The sequence below is a fragment of the Berghia stephanieae genome, chromosome 6 (genome assembly GCF_034508935.2).
Source record: "Berghia stephanieae isolate SIO BIC M18660-M18661 chromosome 6, UCSD_Bste_1.3, whole genome shotgun sequence".
Classification (NCBI taxonomy): domain Eukaryota; kingdom Metazoa; phylum Mollusca; class Gastropoda; order Nudibranchia; family Aeolidiidae; genus Berghia; species Berghia stephanieae.
The window spans coordinates 54,263,966-54,284,156 of record NC_088365.1 but is presented as its reverse complement, the minus strand read 5'-3'; the positions used below and the strand labels follow the sequence as shown (position 1 = coordinate 54,284,156).

Sequence of the window (20,191 nt, the reverse complement as noted above, 5' to 3'; positions counted from 1 at the left end):
GTTTCATGCACACTTGTTCAGATTGTTTGGACACTTACACCAGTGCCTGCTCCATGCATAAGTTCTGACTTTTAAAAAAAATGGATAATGAATTCTATGGGGGTTTGTTTTTAAAGGGTACAAATATACTAAAATGATTGCATTTCTGGATATTTTGGATGTAATATCGCCTAACAGGCGTCATGTTCGTCCTACGTGTTAAGTGTTTCTTTTGACTAGGGGACCCCGTGTAAAGCGATTTCAGGGCGTTTAAAACTTGAGTGTGAGCCTTTCTAATATTATAGGGAATGAGATTAGCGGAAGAGTAGCGTCCCTTGATTGGACGTCACCCATGGTCTGTGACGTCACCGGCGGAAAAGTTATTAGAGAGAGAACGTCATGTTGGTTGTGCGCATGCGTCTCTCGTACTCGCGCAATGAAATTATAATACATGTATAGATCTAGATATAACTTTTTTTTTCTTCTTTTTATTTTTTTACCTTTTTTTTATCTATTTCAAACTTTATTATTCATCAATGAAATAAAAGACAAGTGGGAACCAGTTGGCTTCAGGCACGTGCCCCCCACCCAAAGGTACTATCCCTCCTTTGTCAGACAAAAATGGTTAAAAATGAACATAATATTATTTAAAAGGGGAAATTGAATGGGACCTTATCATGGTCATTGTTTTTAAAAGAAATCCTTGGTTGAAGCTACCTAGCACAGCACACGGCACGGCTTTGCGCCGCGTGTGAGGCATAGACTTGCTTCCTCACCGCGCGACAAGGCCTAAAATCTAGCAGTATTCCTTCTTGATTGTTCCCGTGTGAAAAGGCATTGTCCCTGTTATAGCCGATTTAGTTCAAGTGAGGCCATGCTATAACCGATAATTTTTAATAGAGACAAAGAGAGGTAAAAAACGGGGATTTGAAAAATCCCTGTTATACTCGTCCCTTTTATAACCGGGCCTGTTATAAATGGTTTCCACTGTAGTACCAATATCCACTAATGTATGTGTTCAAAAGGTCCCTCCCTGACCAACAGCAACACGTAACATCTAGGACGAGAACAGGACGCCTGTTTAGTGGATGTTGGACTAGAAATAAATGCTCTCGATTTTGCTGGGCGTTTTCTTTTTCTTCTTTCTTTTGTTTTGTTGTTTTGTTTTATTTCTGTTTTTTTTTTTAGTTTTTTTTTTCTCCTATTTTAATCATACTGGAATGAGTTGGATCACGAAGGACGGAAGGACATACGAACTTGGGATTTTTAAACATTTCTTTTTTCTTCATTTTTTTTCTTTTTGTTTGGTCGTTTTTTTTCGTTTGTTTGTTTAATTTTTTATTTTAAATTTGTTTTGTTATATATATGAACGAAATTGCGTTTATTGAATGAATACAATTGAATATTATGTGTGTGTATGAACATAAAGATATTATATTATAGAACATAATATAGAATATTCAAAAGGCAAAGAGTCCAGTCAACCATTAACCCTTCATATCATATCATATCATATCACATCATATCAATATATCAGTTAACAGATTCAACCCTTGAAATGACACTAATTTTTGGCAAAAATATTCAAACCTGGGACCTCGTGAGGTCTTCAAGGAATCCCAGGTTTGAGAGGGTTTGGTTTTTGTTGGGTTTTTTTATGAGTTTTTTTTTTGTTGTTGTTTTTTTTTTTTTTTGCCAAGATGAGGGTTATTTAAATCGATCGATATTTGAAGGTTGAGTTTTCTGGCCAAATTTTCAAATATTTCTTTTCAGAGTACGGCAGTTAACTGGTTAAACACTTAAATGTGTGTGGTGGTTGGGGGGTGGGGTCAGGGGTCAGGGGTCAGAGGTCAGACTATGTGGTGAAATTTAAGGAAGAAAACGGAGAAGAAAAAAAATACAAATGAATAAAATATAAACTAACAACTCTAAAATAATGTATGAGTGATCCATTGTTTTGTTTTATTTTTATATTGATTTTAAATATATTATTATTTTTATTATTTGTAATGAAAATGAATTGAATGTTCTGAGATTAAAACGGTAAATAATGAAATAAAGATGATGTTAAAAACAGTCGGTTTTGGATTTAATATGACTTTTCATTTTGTTGTGTTTTGTAAGATGTGTGTGGGTGTGTGGATGTGAAGAGGTAATACAGAACATATGTTATCCAGATGATCGGCTTGCCATTTTCCTCTTTTCCGAATCTGTTATTTATTAAGTTTTGTCCATTATTTTTTTTTCTAGCGATAGTTAAGAAGCTCAAATAAGTAAAATGAAGAGACAGATAAAGGGAGTAAATGTGGCTCATAAATAATGGAACAACACAAAACAACGTTTTGGCTTTGGCTTTTTTACAGTAAACTATACTTGAAGAAGACAAAAAAAAAAGGCCAAACGTCGTTTGTTTTGTGTTGTTCGATTATTCATGAGTCAGATTTACTCCCTTTATCTTTCCTCCATTTTATTGACACATTTAGGCACCTCTAGTTTTTGGTTCAAATAAGTAACAAGGGCACGATGTTTTCTAAAGCATACACCAAGGATTGAACTGACATTTATTTATTCATCTAGCAACATATACAAGGGGCATAATCAAAACAAACATTCATAGCAAAGATTAAAGCATGGACTGTCTCTCTTATATTGATTATAATGGTGATTGAATTCTTCAATCTTATGTCTGTCCTCCGGTTATGTTTTACGCCAACAGTGAATGTGAGTGAACGGATATCCCATTTGCTCAGTTGGTAGAGCAATCGATTCTCACTCGAAAGGACGGAGATCCATCCTGGGTGCAATCGATAATTTCCCTGACCCCCCCCCCCCCCATGTCCACTCAGCAGGTAGCAGTTGTGTGAGAACTCGCGGTAATATGTGATATAACTAACATCATATTATCCAGAATGTTTAACGTTACATAAACCAGGATAGGCCTAATGGCTTTGAAGGATTGCAAATGTGGGCGAATGTCAATTAAAAACAAAATATTACCCTCCTCCCCCCCCCCACCACCAGCAGCAGCACCACCACCAACACCACCCCACCCCACTCTGTGTGTTTGTACGATTGATCTGGTGGACAGAACGGGTGAGTGTCTTACCTAAACACGTAGCATCAGTAGACATCAAATGGAAGGGATCCTGACTACGCAACTCGGACAGTGATGCTAATGCGAACGATGGCAGTTAGTGCTTTACTAACAAACTACCTACCACCATCAACGTTATGTGTTAAAGTAGAATTTTCACTAGTCCGACACGCCAGATCAACCGTACCATCAGATAAAACTATGCGTAACGTTAAACGTTTATAGTCTGATTGAGCGAATCTAGTGAGACAAATCACATACATAACTAGCGGTCGAAAATTTAGAACAAAGAAACACCAACATGCACACCAAAGTCTGCGATAATCCAGCCCAGGTTGTTTGCAGATATATACAGGAAAAAGGAAGAAGAAGATTGATGAGAATTTCCTTCAGTCCATTGTTTGTAAACAAACAGATTTATTTGTCCAAGGGGTCTTAAAGGTGTGTCGCAATTCTCGCGTTTTGATTGGTGAAAAATATACCTGCGTGTAATATTACGTAAGTCTGACTGCTCTCTCTCTCTCTCTCTCTCTCTCTCTCTCTCTCTCTCTCTCTCTCTCTCTCTCTCTCTCTCTCTCTCAGCCAGTCTGAGGGTTCCGTGTCAAATGAATCCCGAGTTTGACTCTGACAAGGCGATATTTTTATTCTCTGCTTTCAATGGCACTTGACTGCATAGAAATCATTATTGATCATTGGAAAAGGCGAAGTACCCGCTCCACATTTTTTCTGTCGAAAGAAACTTAGGGTTTGCTTTGACATTGTTGAACCAGACAAAATTTAGCTTCGATCTGAGAGCATTCAATGAGACCTTGAATATTTTGATTTCAGACTTGTAAATCGGTGTTTTCCTTGCATATCAACTAACGGTCAACGCAAATTTTCTGAGAAATTCCACAACGCACACGTTGCCATAGGTCACGTGACTAGAGAAACCCCCCCTTACGTGTCTATTTTTAGAAACGGTCGCCGCCATTTTGACTTAGCTTGTCTGTGAATGGTTGCCTGTCGAAGCTGCTGCATTTTCACTGGCTCGTGATTGACCAACCAATTCTCAAAACTATCTTATTCATCGAAGGTTTGTTTTCATTAGTTGACTAAGTTCGATCTTACACGTGCGACGACACCGATGTAAATAAAAGAATCAAAAGATATATTTAAAGCCATTTCAGTCGAATGCGACAAACATTCTCCCACTATTTTTCGAGGGAGATGTAATGGCGGCCGTGTTGACTCAGATTCTATTCCCCTCCAACTCCAACTTCAGACAACCGTGGGTAGTCAGTCAGCTGTGGTCCTCCAACAACTCCATACATTGCCGATAGTTCACTCTCGACTACGACTCCCACAGATTGAGATTGTCACCATCTCTATCTTACCTTTCAATCTAGATCATGAATGTCACTGAACTGACCATCTAGTATTGTAATTGTAAATAATAATAGGTTCTTGGGAATTTTGGCAGAATGAAAGAAGGGTTTGGCGCGATGAATGGTGGTAGCAGTTTGGTATCACCCCCCCCCCCCCTTCTCAAATTGAAATTGTACCTATGATACTTTTTTCTTTCTCTCTGAAAAACAAAAGAAATTACTTTTCGAAGTGTCAGTGTCGAGGTGAAAGTAAGTCTAAAATTAAGAAATGAAGCGAGTAGCCAGAAAGAAGACAACAGAATAAAAACTTCGCGATAGCGATGGGGCTCGAACCCGTGAAACTTCATTTTTATGTTATTATCGACACAAATGCCAGCTGCACTCACTTTTCTAAGTCTAAAACTCTGATTAGGCGAGAGCGGACTACTAGTAAGTCGTCAGTGAAAGGAATAATAGACTGGCTGTTGAAGAAGTATAAAAGTAGTAGTGTACTAACGAAAGAGTGAAAATGGAAAGGCTTCGTATGGGAACAAAACAAATAATGGACGTTTCGGGTACAAACCCTTCGTCAGCACAACAATACACAAATAAACGTGGAAAACAAATAAAATATAATGAAAAATAACTTGTATCGTCTGTACTCAATGGTGGTTGCAGTATTCGAAGGGTTTGTACCCGAAACGTCCATTGTCTGTTTTGTCCCCATACGAAGCCTCTCCATTTTCACTCTTTCGTTAGTATTTTACGATCACCGGCTTCAGGCAGCCCTTACCGTTTTCTACTTTTTAAGTAGTAGTGTAGTGATACTGAAAGTGACAGTCCATAATAATAATAAGAGCCAGTTTGTCTTGACTTGTTTATTATAGAGAGTTCCACCAATGGTGAGCTTGGTTATAAACATTGATGAAAATGGCAAAATTCTACCCGCTCTGTGTGTAGTGGAGTAGAGGCACATATATTGAACGCAACACTACCCCACTCGACCATGGTATTAACTAGTACCTGGCAGATATTGCTAGGTGTAAAGTAGTTTTTTTCCCTGATGACTAGTCCACACAATTTCAATGTAAGACATATTCATATTCACCAGATGTCTCCATCAGCTTTCAATTGATTGGTCAATGAAAGAAAATTTGCCTTTATTTTATCCTTCAAAGTAGGCATTGTTTGACTAAGGGAAGTATGTATATGGGAGCTGAGTAAATTGAGTGGCACTTTTAAAGAGAAGTGGTCCTCTAGCAAACCTTTTTTAGCTATGGTTTGTTCGTCAGATATTCTATCATTTTGTCAGAGACACAGAAAGCCAAATTGTATTTATAAAAGTAAAAGGCTTTTTTAACATGTTGCCATAAAAAAAAGAAAAGGGATGGTCAAATTGTTTTTAAAAAACGCCAGTGCACGTTTAGAAATAAACTGTGCTTTAAATTTACCTTCTAAAAAATGTGAGCTTTTATGTAGCGCAATATCCATGAAAAGTGCTCAAAACGCTTTACAAAGGGTCCCTGACCAACTGCAACACGTAACATGTAAGGCGAAACATGACGCCTGTTAGTAAGGCGATACTCTGATATTACAATTTTTTTCTGACAGAGACCCCACTGTTAACGACCAGGTACTTATTTCACACCTGAGAATGTGAGTAAAGAGCCTTTTCCAAGGACTCAACTATGCACCGAGTGGGGCTCGAACCCAAGACCTTCAGATCTGAAAACGCTTGTCATACAAGATCACATGACACTTTTGATGGCATTTACTGTTTCAGAAATCCTTTCTTAGATTTTCATTTGTTTCCTGTTCAGCGTGGAGACCCCCTATCTTTGCCCTCCATCGTCCCAAAATATTTTTTCTGGAACTACCTCGGGGGTGGGGGTTTGGGATGGGAGTGGGGAAAGATTCATTTTTAGTTTTCCTTCTTGTAATGCTTTCCTTTAACCAGTCAGTTCCCATTATCATTCACCTAGCGGCTATGTGGTCTAGTGGTATGACACTCGCTTTCGAATCGGAAGGTCATGGGTTCGAACCTTGTGCTTGGCGCATAGTTGAATCCTTGGAAAAGGTTCTTTACTTTACTCACATTCTCTCACCGTACTCAGGTGTAAAATGAGTACCTGGCCGTTAAAAGTGTTGTCTTTGTCTGAAAAATTGTAATATCGCCTAACAGGCTGTTGACCAGGGACCCCTTGTAAAGCGTTTTGAGCACATTTAGTCGATATTGCGCTATATAAAGCTCAATTTTACAAATAATACATTTTTAAGATTAAAACAAAATAGTTTTGCTACACCCGCACCCTTCCTTTCCTTTCCCTAATTTTTTTTTTTTAAAGCCATCTTTTGTCACCTCCCCCATCCTGATATTAAAACAAATGAATCTTTAAAAATCCAATCTGGCTAATCGGTTACAGGACAAGATTACATTTTTTTTTTTTTTCATCTTCTCATTTCAACATTCGTTTGTCACCAGATGATGGCGGACAGTCATGATGGGACTGACGATGGACACCTGGAGCCCATTATGGGCCAAGGGCCCTTCGATGTCGATGCTGGTAAAGTCTGAATTTGGTTCTTCTTCTTCTTCTTCTTCTTCTTCTTCTTCTTCTTCTTCTTCTTCTTCTTCTTCTTCTTCTTCTTCTTCTTCTTCTTCTTCTTCTTCTTCTTCTTCTTCTTCTTCTTCTTCTACTTCTTCTTCTTCTTCTCTTCTTCTTCTTCTCCATGCATATCGGTTCACTGCATCATCTTCCTCCAGGTCCAGTTCTTTCATATCGTCCTTTACCCTATCCATCATCTAGTCTTCGGACGTCCCTTTTTTTCTTTTTTTTTTCCAGGGTAATTTTGAATGTGGTTATCACCGCTATATTAGTTAGAAATTCAGAATCCCTGGAGACATTCAAAAGCAACCTCAAGACGTATAACTTTAGAAATCATTTCTTGGCTTGATTTTTTTATTAAATGTACCTTTAAAACATACTATTTTTATGTATCTCTCTATATATCGTTTTAGATATTGAATGTGTTTCCGTCTAAATTTACTAGTTATGCTAATTGTATAATGATATATATATTTTTTAAAAATCTATTATTATTGCTTGAGATCTTGGCGCTATATAAGTGTACATTATTATTATTATTATTATTTTTATTATTATTATTATTATTATTATTATTATTATTATTATTATTATTATTATTATCGAAAATCTAAGGGAAGGATTTGTTGTCATCAGTCTTTATTAGATGAATAATGTAAAATAAACCAAAACTGGCGATTTAGCTCCAATAGAATAAAAGCAGAACTAGTGTGTCGATGGTTCAAAAAAGTGTGGACAGGGTATCAACTTGGTCCACACTTTGGCAAGATATTACTACTATGATTTTGGTGCTAGAATGGATTATTATTTTCAGTATTTAACCCTGAGAATCAAAAGCACAAGAATATTTTGTTGGAAGTTTTTGTGTTTTTTTTTCCCAGATAACTTAACATTGGAGCATTTTTGTGTTGAACGTCACAAAGACGAACTTTTGGCACAGTCTTTGATATGACAGCTTCAAAAAAGGAGAACAAATTGAGCTTTTATATAACGCAATATCCTCTAAACATGCTCAAAGCACTTTACAACCAATGACCAAACACTGAACGTTTTTGGACTTCAAGCTGTTCTTCTTCAGTAATTTACAAAAACATTTATATTGTTATTACATCCTGTTTTATCCAGACAGATGGCAGATCTTCTATCTCTTAAAGGGATTTTAACTGTTTTTATTATAAACGTTGATGTCTTCCTCTTTTTTTTTTGTTGAATGTCACAAAGAGATAATTTCACTGGGTCGTTTCGAGGTCTTTGTGAAATCTTGTCACTTTGTCGCACTTTCTTGTCTCTTGTAACTGTTCAAGGTTTAAATCATATTTTTCTGTTGTTGTTGTTATTGTTGTTTTGATTAATAACTTTGACATCAAGTTGTTATCGTTTCATTTTCCAGAAAACGGGGACTTGGGATCTCCCGATATGGATGAAGACAAAGTCATGGATGAGCCGTTGAGAGAGCAGGTAAGACAGAAAATGTTTGAAATACGACTTCACAATGTTATGTAGAATATCGATATTTTTAATGAAAACGTTTAATGCCTTTGGGTGGACTTTGTGTGAAAACTACACTGGACTGGTGGTCCCAATAAAAGAAAAAAGAGATCTAATAATAATAATAATAATAATAATAATAATAGATATTTATTGTCCATAAATATGGCAAATTGTCATTTAGTTACACTTGTTATAACGTTAAATGATAGCTATAACATTGAACAGATATTTCACTCCTACTTATTTTCTCTCTCTCTCTCTCATTCTCTCTCATGATTAAAGTGTAGCAGGAAATTGATTATATTAAATGATCAGGCAGTAATAGAATTTTTGGATTGAGTTAGGGTGGGGGGGATACAGGCAGCCATGATCCTAAACCAACTGATCACCGTCGTCAGGAATGTTAAGATTTTTAAAAGTAGTAAAATGAAGTGAAACTTAAACAGGTTGATTTTTATGCTAATCACTGGTACGATAATGCTAATAGTAATAGTACAGCCATGAAATATTAATAATAATAATGATATATACTTTATTCATCAAAAAAAAAAAAAAAAAGGAAATTCGTTTACAGACGTGGCATCCATGAAAATGTATATAAACACAAAGTTGAGAATCTATGGCGACAATGTATACATATATAATACATGCAAATGCACAAAAATGTAAAAATATACAACCAAGAATCAATAGCAACACTGATTGATAAATTGAGATAGGCCATACCTCTGGCCTTTAGTCCTAACGTGTGTGTATATTTAAAATCCACATAAATTCAACACTCTTAAAGTCAACGTCTGCGTAAAGTCCCAGATTTCCTTTTCCTATCTGTGTGTGTTCCATTGATAGTGGATAAAGTCAACCAATCTACCTTCAGTTACAATGGTGTTGGATTTATCAGAATCCACTGTATATTTATCCCTCTCCTTGCTACCTACAGAAAGATCGTCACATTTGTTAAGACACAAAATACATTTTTCTTATTCAGATTTATTTTGTACATCACAAACTTTGAAGAATGATCTTTGTTTAATTGATTAGAACATATTGTTGTATTGTAGAGAGCTTGTTTGAGTTTTAAAAATCATTTTTTTCTGCCGGGTAAGCCTGTCATTTTGGGAATACTGAAAATGATCGGTAAGGAGAGGGTTAAGGGGTAATGGTTTTATTTTTATCAACTACTTAATAACAATAAAAACAAAATTCTTCTATAAAGATTCTTTTACTGTTGTTGTTCTTTTCTTTTCTTGTTGTTGTTGTGATACAATGTGTGCGGCTATGTGGCCTTGTGGTATGACACTCGCTTTCCGTACATTCTCTCACCGTACTCAGGTGTAAAAAGAGTACCTGACCATTAACAGCGTTGTCTCTGTCCAAAATATCGTAATATCGCCTAACAGACGTCATGTCCCGTTCTAAATGTTAAGTGTTGTTGATGGCCAGGGACCCCTTGTAAAGCACATTGAGTGTGTTTAATGGATATTGCACTAAAAAAACTCAAATTTTTTATATATATGTATTTTTTTTTAAACAATATAAACATTTCTGTAATTAATTTTTGATTAATGACCACCATCGTTTATTTACAGGATCGTTTCCTTCCTATTGCCAACGTGGCACGCATCATGAAAAAAGCTGTCCCTTCTTCAGGAAAGGTAAGTGACCTTTGCCCTTTGGATGAAACATTTTAATTTCATTTTTCTTTCCATTGACTTGTTTTTATTTTTTTGTTTTTTTTGGTTCTTGGTTCCTGTTTAACCAAGAACTAAAATCAGAGGAAGATCTTACAGAGCTGCCAACCTACCGCATAAATTGCGGAATTGTACGCATTTTCAGCGATTGTACGCTTGTACGCATTTCCCCCAAGATTGTACCCATTTTCAGTGTTTCATATTATTACTAGCCTATTGAGAAACCTTGGTGACCAAGTGGATATTCATCTATTTTTTGACCAATTATGATCTTCATGCTGGGAGGTAGAATTCTGAAAGGATTGGATTATAGTCTTGGGAACATCATTGTTGCTGCAATTGAGCTTGTGCGGTGTGACTTTATATAAGTATACCTTCCTCTTACTTTCACAATGGTTAAGTTTCCGTCGATTTCAGGATTGTACCCATTTTTATGAAATCTCCCCCATTTAGTTCCCATTGGACACATTCTCATAAGATGGGGTTGGCAGCTCTGAATCTTATGAGATTAGCATCCGCAGAAAACGACTGTGAACTGTGGAACGAATTGACGCAGACAATTAGAGAGGCAACTGAAGCATCCCAGTGGGATGATTAGGAAGTGAAAGGCCTTAAGTCAGTAAGCCAGTGACTTGTTTTTTTTCTGCATCCCCAGTTCAGGCCAGGGCACTGCATAATGATTGCCTTCTTGTCTTCCTATCTATTTTGTTCCGCTACATACTGTGTCTTCTATCCCCTTATATCTTATTCGAAAAGCTTTCTGTCTTTGTCTTGGAATGAGCTTACTTGGTTTTTTCCTGGCCCTTGTCGGAGTCCTGGCTGAGAGGGAAACGGTCAAATGCATAGTTATTGTTTTGGGATGTGATATTTTTTTCCTTGTAAATCATCTCTCTGTTATGTATTATTATATTTGTTATTTTTAATGTAAGCATTTGAGTGTATTCCTCTTTGTTGGATTTTGTGTTTGTGTCCAGATGAGACTTATAGGTGATCTCAAACTAAGTACATTGGTGGTATGCTCTTGGAATCTACATCTGATCCCTATTTGTTCCCAGTTCCCATTTGTCTTACTTTCTCTTGGGTGCTTTAATTGTAATTCTAGAACTTTTTACTATCCCATTTTCTTCCTTTTTACTGGCACTGATATAACCTAAATGTGTTGCAAGGGCCGTAAAACCCTTAAAAACAAACAAACAATATTTTGTTTTGACCAATTTTCCACTATCTGGATTGGATTAGAAGGTATTCTCAAAATTTGTGTAAAATTTTGCGTCGTCACTGAATTTTGTCTCAGAAAAGTGGGCAGGTTTGAGACTGATAGTTTGAAGTTTATTTAAAGTTTGGAAAACAGTTTTAGATCAACGTCCAAAATTATTTCCCGCTTTTTTTTTATGAATGTCTCCCTTTTATTTTCAGATAGCAAAAGATGCCAAGGAATGCGTGCAAGAATGTGTGTCGGAATTCATCAGTTTCATTACTAGCGAGTATCCTTTTGTTATTTGATTGAATTTTGAAAGTAAAAACAGTAATAATAACAGTAATAATAATGATTATGAAATAATAACAGTAATAATAATAATGGTAATGATAGTAAGACTATTAATGATAATAATAATGATAATAATGATAGTAAGACTATTAATGATAATAGTAATGATAAATGATATATTTAGCACTCATAATCCACTGACAAGTGCTCCATTGCATTTAACAAACACAGAGACTAATAAATTATCATACATACTACTATGCACACATTCCCTAAGTGGTGACTTGAAAAAAAATTTTTTGATGGAAATGAGGATATATTTCTTTTCAAGTCGCTTATCTACAGAATAAATCACTTTTGCCCCAGATCTGCCAACCAACGACTTTTCTTTGGTCTTCGTTTTTTTCCTTTATTTTATCTAAGAACAGGTTATATTTTTTTATCTCATATTTTTGGATAAGTTAATTTACCAATTATACAGCTAATTTAGCAATGAAACGGCTAATTATTTGGCAGTGAGACAGCAAATTTACCAACGAAAGCCACAACTTTAGGGAGGGATCAGTGTAGCAAAAAGCAGATAGCCATGACTGTTATCTTACATCTCAAGACTGGTCCTGCCACTCAAATTGCACCGTCCTCATCCCTTGCTTGAATGTGTCAAAATGCATGGAAACAAGACCATTCCAAAATCTGATGCCTTTTTGCTGAATTTCATTTATTCATATTCTTTTAAATTTTATATTTTACATATTTCATACAAAATAATTTATTAGAATATGCAAGCTTGCCTACTGGTGTAAAAATGAAATTGCATATTTCAATAAAGCAATTTGTCCTAAATTTAAATGTAATTATATGAATGTGAGGAGATGATGAAATTGGACTAAAGTGGAAATTTAAGTTGCTTTTCATTTTTATTTATTTTTTAAATTTTGACCCGTCCAAGGGATGAGGAGTAATGTGTCCGAAGAATTTTGAGTTCTGAGATGATATTCATGCTCTCCGGACATTTGCTGTGGTTTTATTGATGGATTTGCTGTTGCAACATTCATCTTGAAATGAAACTATGAACTTTTTGATCAAATTATGATATATTCTTACTTCATTACCCTCTCGGTGCTTCAGCTGCACATAAGGTACATAATATGATATATTTTACTGCAAAATTATTTTTAAAAAACAAAGTCCCTCAAGTCTGAGATCCTTAACCAACCAATCAGAGCCAGCGAAAGATGTCACCAAGAGAAACGTAAAACGATCAATGGAGAGGACATCCTGTTTGCCATGTCTACGTTGGGTTTTGACAGTTATGTGGAACCCCTCAAGCTTTACCTTCAAAAATATCGAGAGGTGAGTGAACGGAATGGGGGTCAAGATATCTCAGAGTTTGTAGAGCACTCGCTTCACATGCAAAGGGACAGAGGTCAGTCCCGGGTACAGTCGAAATTTACAAAATTTTCTCTAACCACCCAGCAGCGATTGGGTAGCTGGGTCATTTGGATCTGGTGGGAAATACTTTGCGATAGACTAGTGTCCTATCCAAAGGGTAGCAAGCAATTGCTATTGTCCATTTCACGTTATTAAACCTGGGATAAACTCCTGCTCCATAGCTCTGAGGGACTAAAAAAATAAAATTGAAATGAATGATCAACTGGGAAAGATAAAATAAAGATCAGGAAAGATCATAAAGATCTAATATTTATTGATTGATTGATTTATTTATAATTCTATTTGCTGTTACTTCTATGTACCTTGAGTATTATGCAGCTTAGTCCAACAATAAGGACATTTCGAATTGAGATTGAATCATTGATTCTCCACTCCTGCAGACACACAAAGTATTACCACAAATCTCAAGCAGTCACAGACATGACATACATACATTTAATTGGTTTGTGTGTGCGTGTGTGTGTCTGCACCTAGATTTCATAGATTCAATTTGAATTTTTGGTTTATTTTGTTTTTTATTTTATATGGTTTTAATTGGTTGACTAATGGTCATTTGAAGTAGAAAAGTGATTCTGTGGAGAAAAAAAGGCTTCCAGTTTACCAATCGTTATTTCAACTTTTAAAGTGCTCAAGGAAAGAAAAAAGAATTAATGATTTTAAAATGCAAATTTAACTTAAAACATTTTGTGAAAGTGTGCAGATATTAATAAACTATCATTTTATGGTGACCCTAGTTTTCATCGGAAAGTTCCAAAAATATCTTTTATCAACCATTTCGTAGGTCCAAAATATTGACGATGATCATGTGATCATCTGCGTATGGTCGGACATGTTTTATAGGAAATCACTTGGTTCAGGAAATTTGGATCACACCTTTCACTTTCATCGACTTTTACAAATCCTATCACACTCTCAAAATTTACAGTTAAATCATTTTGACTTTCCAAATTAAGCATTTTGTCTAGTTTCGGCTTTTTGTCAAAGTCCATACATTTTAACCAGTTATCTCCCATACTCTGGAAAAACAATCTTTTGAAACTGTTTAATGAATGTCCTTGTCTTGAATTCCGTTATATTTCCTTCATGGAATGCCTAGGTGACAGTATCTACGAATGACACCGTTGGGAAAGAGCGTAATTGTTTTTATTTAAAAAATATATTTCGTGTTCTTTTGATCCAGTGTTCCAAGGGTGAAAAGTCAGGAGTTTCTGCCGGAGACAGTGAAATTCCAGAGGAAATAATGGGTAAGTAGGAACTGCATTTTGTCTTCAAACCCATTATTAGCGGTCATTGGTCCCAAATGGGGGGAAAGTCGCTGAGTGGTTAAGGCATTGCACTATGACCCGGAAGGTCCTGGGTTTGAGCCCCATTTCAGGCCCTTCGTTTTTTTTCATTTGGGAAGATTATTAACCCCCAACTTGCTCACTGTGACAACATGGGTGATTCTTGTTGTCATAAGACATCTTGTTTGATGAATTATCTATTTTCCTTCTTTGAATGTCTAAGCGATGATATCTTATGATCTCGTGGGGGAAGGGCGTGAAAAGAAGAAAAAAAAAGGTCCCAAAACAGTGAGTGTTATGTCAGGTTGAAAGTAAGGTTGGAATTTTTATTTTAAGCTTATACAGTCACAGCTTTCCAAATTAAAATTTAATATTTTTAGTCATAAGTGTAATACTGGGATAAGTCAATGTCTTTTGCTGATGGTGCTCCTGCTTGAAGCTCTAAGCTCATGTGTTTTATTGGGGACAAAAGATATTGATTCTATTTCTGAATATCCACCGACCAGATATAACGTTTCAACACACAAAACTGTGTGTAACCTGAAAGATATATAGTCTGATTGATGTAATTTAGTGAGAGCTAATAATCATTGGAATGGCTGTCTAAAAACACTAACAAAGATTTGAGTGGCATTAAGTGTATTCCTTTTACTGCTATAGTTTTTAAAAGTGACAAAAACTACAATTTCATATTACCACTCATTTTTACATGAAAATCACTCTTAAGCATGCAAATCTGGAGAGAAAAAAAAGATATATTTTTAAAAAATGGGATTGTTTAAATGTATGGTTGATTGTCCCAGAATTATGCCAGCAAATTAAAACAAGGAACAGAAAAAGTTTTAAATCTAGATTATATTATATAAATGAAGTCCAAACATCCTGTTGTTTTGGGTCATGGCAGTTGGGTGTCCTGTTTTAGCTCTTTGAAAAGTTTTGGCCACTATGTGTGACACCCTGACATAGAAACACGGGATTGATGTCAAAGGTCACTACTACTACCGTCAACTGGGGGAACTTTGCCTTTACCCTCTCCTCACCAACTATAGGAAAATCGTCACATTCGTTACGATACAATCAACATTTTTCTTATTCAAATTTCTCTTGTACGTCATAACATTTAAAGAAAATTAACAGTGTGTTGTAGAGTATGTTTTGCTTAATAAATTATGTATGGCAAGAACTTTACTGCTATTATGTGAGAGTGATAAAAAATCTATTTTTGTGTTAGTTGGGTGTGAAGTTTTGGGGAAAATCCTGAAATTGGCTGGTAAGGAGAGAGTTAAGAGGTAAATTTGCCTCTGTGACTTTGGAGCATTTTGAGTCATCTGAGCTTTGTTGTAGTGATTGTCCTGGTTAAATGATTTGATTTTTTATCAAAGGAAATAATGACCACAAAACTAAATATACTCACCAATATAAAAGAGGTAAAGTTACCCATGGGTGCCAGTTTTCCGGTTCATGCCGGAATTCCGGTTTCGCGATATCTCAAAGTCAAATACCTCTGGTTTCAGTGTTTTGAGTAAAAGAACCTAATACATCGGTAAAAATTTGAAAACATGATTCAGCCACCTTTTCAGTGTATGGAGGTAGATTCTTTAAAATCAAATTAATTTCCTCATTGTGTCAATATGTTTGCTGTGTAATCATTTAATAATGGTATAATAACGGTGATGAAATAAGAGTAAAATTTAGGCCGCACTTTCAGAAGGAACATTTTCAGGTTTGTCAAAGTGTCAAGATTTTAGTTTCAGGATTCAGCACTTCTTCCTGTTGGCACCCATAGTTTCCCCGGTTGACGGGGTATTAGATAAGGATTTTCCCTGTTTAACTTTAACTTTGACGATTACAATGATGCCAACATCCACAATTCTTGTTTATTTTCTCCTGATCTCCAGTCCAATCATTAACGGGAGGTGCCATGTTGACCGACCAGAATGCCCAGCAAGGAGTCATTTACACGACGGCGTACGCACCGGGACAGGTGAGTTTTACTTACAACAAGTTTCATTTCTTGCTGCAGTTTTTTAAGTAGCGGCTCGGGCTTCCTTCAAAAGATATAGAAACACTTAACAGAATACTCAACATGATTCAGACAGCCAGCACGTGTATTCATTCAGTCAGACAGCCAGCACGTGTATTCATTCATTGCTGATGGTTTTCATCAGATCTGTGGAAATCTGCGATTTTGGAGCCAGAGGAGGAATTCCCTCCTTTGAACAAAATGACTCACAGGGTTTTTTTTGGGGTTTTTTTTTTAATTTAGCCCAAATGTAGTATATCTCTTATAGCAAAGGCTAAAAGTGCCGATATGGGAGTTTGACTTTCCAAATTAAGCATATTATCTAGTTTTGGCTTTTTGTCCAAGTCCATACATTTTAACCAGTTACCTCCCTGCCATAACCCTGCCAACCCTGCAGACTTGCTATATTACGTGATATATCTAATCTAAATGCTGTTGGAATACAGTTTGAATGAGTGAGGAAGAGTGAGCAGACCATTTTAAAAAAAATTTTGACACAATGAATCAAATGACTTGCATAGCTGCCAACCAGTACGATAAAATCGTACTTAGTACGATTTGGCCAATCCAGAAAAAGAAAAAAAATCCAGGAAAAAAAAAAAAAAGAAGAAGAAAATCTGATAAAAATTATCTTGGGAGAAAATTTTCGCCACAAAGGAGGCTGTTAAGCCCAAGCCTCAGTAATCTGCTTCTGTCACCACCTCCCCATCACTTATGCCTACCCAGTATGATGATAAAGGTAAGCTTCTCTTAGTATTACAGTTCTGACCATTCTAGTACTTAAATATATTAATAAATATGCCATTTTAAGACATGAATTGGGCGTCCGCGCAGCACCGCGTATAACAATACGTTTTTGCATTTTGAAAAGTTGGCAGCTATGGACTTGTATAAAAATTTAATAAACATATGTTTGCAGTAAGTCGATTCCTCATTTTGATGTCAAATTCCTCATTTTCAACTTTTTGATTCCTCAAAGTATTGGTTCGAGGTTGAAAGTGTTTTTGCCAGCAGAAATAAGATCCTTTGTCTCATATCCGTGTTGTGTTGACGTGAACTTGGCATCTGAAAATGAACTTTGACCTTAAGTTATACAAAGTAAAAGAAGTCCTTCGGGGCCATTCGGCCCACGGAGCGGGACTTTATCCAGGTTCCTATAGTGGGGAATTGGGAATAGCAATTGCTTGCTACCCTTTGCATAAAGCAGTAGCTAGTCTATCGCAAAAGTACTTTCTGCCAGATCTAACAGACCCAGCAACCCAATCACCACTGGGTGAATTAGGGGGGGGGGGGTCTTTGCTTCACCCAGGATGAATCTAGGGGTCCCTTTGCATCATGGGAAGTAGGTGCTCTACCAACTGAATTATAGGAAACCCTGCTGGGAAGTTATAGAAGTTAATAAGAATTAATATCTTCATTGAGGAGAGAAAGATGGAGAGATAGAAAAAGACAGACAGACCAATAGTGTGAGAGAGAGTGACCAACAGAGAGATAGAGAGAGTGAGTAAAGAGCCTCAACTTTGCATCACCTGGAGTGGGACACGAACCAGGGACTTGTCGGACCGCAAAGGTGAGTATCAAGTGCCAGGACCACAAATGTGTACAATACTTTCCAATACAGTCAAGAACGGATATATCGACATAATATTGTAATATTAATATCAGGAATTCTAGTATTGGTATATCAGGAATTCCATTATTGGTATATCAGGAATTCCATTATTGGTATATCAGGAATTCCATTATTGTTATATCAGGAATTCCATTATTTGTATATCAGGAATTCCATTATTGGTATATCAGGAATTCCATTATTGGTATCAGTACAGAGAAAATCTTACACAGCCCTGGACTAGACTAGACTGCTGACATCATGGTTAGGATCAATGACGATTCACTGGATGTCATTGAACAATCATGTTGCATTTTCTATGACTCTTATTTTACATCACAGCGTGATATCTCTGCAATTTTATAGGCTGTTCTGTTTTACTTCACTGCAGGACGTCTTGACCATTTATAGATTGTATTCATCCTTTTTTGTTAAACAAATTATTGTCGGTATCAATGGTTCACAACGTTGATATAACCGTCTTGTGGTAAAATTTATGTCGATATAGGTGATTTTTATTTACTAATGTTATATAGTGAAAAAAAAAACAGGATTTTGAAGTCTTGTCAATATAAGCATGATCTCAATATAACTGTTGTTGATATATCCGTTCTGCACTGTATTTCATTTTTTACATTTGTCATTAACTTTTTTCTACATTTAAAAAAAATGAAATGTAGTTATTCTCTCTCCTCAACAGATAAACTTTTAAGCCAGCCCCCAGTTCCTCCCCCAAGCCCTTGTGAATAACTGCTCCCAAGTCAAAGACTTAACGAACACCTGACTGCTGTTTGTGTTACCATTTTCATCATCATTTTCTGCTCATTTTAAAAATGTCTTTTGTTTCACCGTATCCTGTTTATTCCACATTTGTGAGGCTGGCTGAGAAAACCAGGGAAGATGCGACAAGCTTCAATTTGAGATATGAGCCAAGATGGAAGATAAAGTGTTTCCCATAGCAACAAATTTTATTCGGAAAAAAATCATAACTTGGCTTCTAGATTCTAATAGACAGAGAATGAAAATTAAAAGTGGAAAATGATCAGAAAGATGTGGTCTACGCCACTGCATACATAACTCAATTTATGAAATTTGCGCAATCAGTCAGCCACACATGTGATGGATGTTGTAGTGAAAATGAACTATGACTTTCCATTTGGGTGGGGGTGGGAATGTTTACAAAGTTAAATTTCTACCTTTCTTCCATTCCACCATGACCAGCAAAAATTTCATGGGTTTTTTTTTTTGGGAGGGGGGGGGGGGGGGGGTTTGTTTGTTTTTTTTTCTAATTTTCACATTGTTGATTTTCTGCTCTGTTTTTAAAATTATTTTTTAGCTAATGAATGGAATGTTCGTCCTTTTTTCAAACCTGGGTTTGTACCTACATGTACATATTCGCAAGTCTGATCATCGAATGCAGTTATGGGGCCTGTTTTAACATTGTTGTTATGGATGATATTTTAAGTTGGTTTGAGAGAATTTCCCATAACAATTTGGGTTGTCAGACCTGAAAATGAGTACTCATTGGTTTGTATGTTGTATATTATTATTATTATTTATATATTGTATATATTTGATAATGAATTTAAGGGACTGATTATTTTAAAGTTTGTTTTAGATTTGAATCATGATAAATCATGTAAAAAATATCATTTTTCTTTCTTTCCTTTTTTTTTTTTTTTAAATTATAATATCTGGTGCTGAATCGACTAGGAGACTGTGACAGGCTTTTTGTTGATTGGTTGGTTTTGTCTTGTATTTTTCTTTCTGCTTTCTCTGGCATTGATTTGTACAAACCTATTCCAGGGGGATGAATGGTTTTGTTTTTTGTTTGTATTTTGTTGGGTTTGGTTTTTTTTACCTTGGGTTAGCAACTTTGTATATATTAGGATTGCATTTATAAATTTGTGAGCTGGTTGAGAGGTTTTGCATGCAATGTTCGAGTTCTGCTGTTAAAACTCATTTAATCATAATGATCACAATTTAAAAAAAAAAAAAAGAGTATGGGTGACTGGAAAGGGGTGGGGGGTGTTGATGGAGGGAGATGAAATCGTTGATTTTCTGTCGGATGAGGATTAACTCACTCACTCCCTCAATCCCTACTAGCACTTGAGGCGATGCAAGG

General features: G+C 36.0%; 1 protein-coding gene across 2 annotated transcripts; it reads left to right on the top strand.

Annotated features, from left to right (window-relative positions):
• Nucleotides 1-4,038: 4,038 nt before the first annotated feature.
• Nucleotides 4,039-19,742, top strand: LOC144975277 (nuclear transcription factor Y subunit beta-like). 2 transcript variants are annotated; one of them, XM_078919216.1, is made up of 9 exons: nt 4,039-4,148; nt 6,902-6,983; nt 8,416-8,483; nt 10,106-10,171; nt 11,624-11,691; nt 12,920-13,049; nt 14,329-14,392; nt 16,330-16,415; nt 18,767-19,742. In XM_078919216.1, exons 2-9 carry the CDS (start codon nt 6,902-6,904, stop codon nt 18,776-18,778), a joined length of 576 nt encoding a protein of 191 aa, XP_078775342.1. In that variant the 5' UTR covers nt 4,039-4,148; the 3' UTR covers nt 18,779-19,742. The 2 variants fall into 2 exon arrangements, with proteins under 2 accessions (XP_078775342.1, XP_078775340.1); XM_078919214.1 differs by having other exon boundaries at nt 4,060-4,148; nt 18,747-18,822.
• Nucleotides 19,743-20,191: the final 449 nt, after the last annotated feature.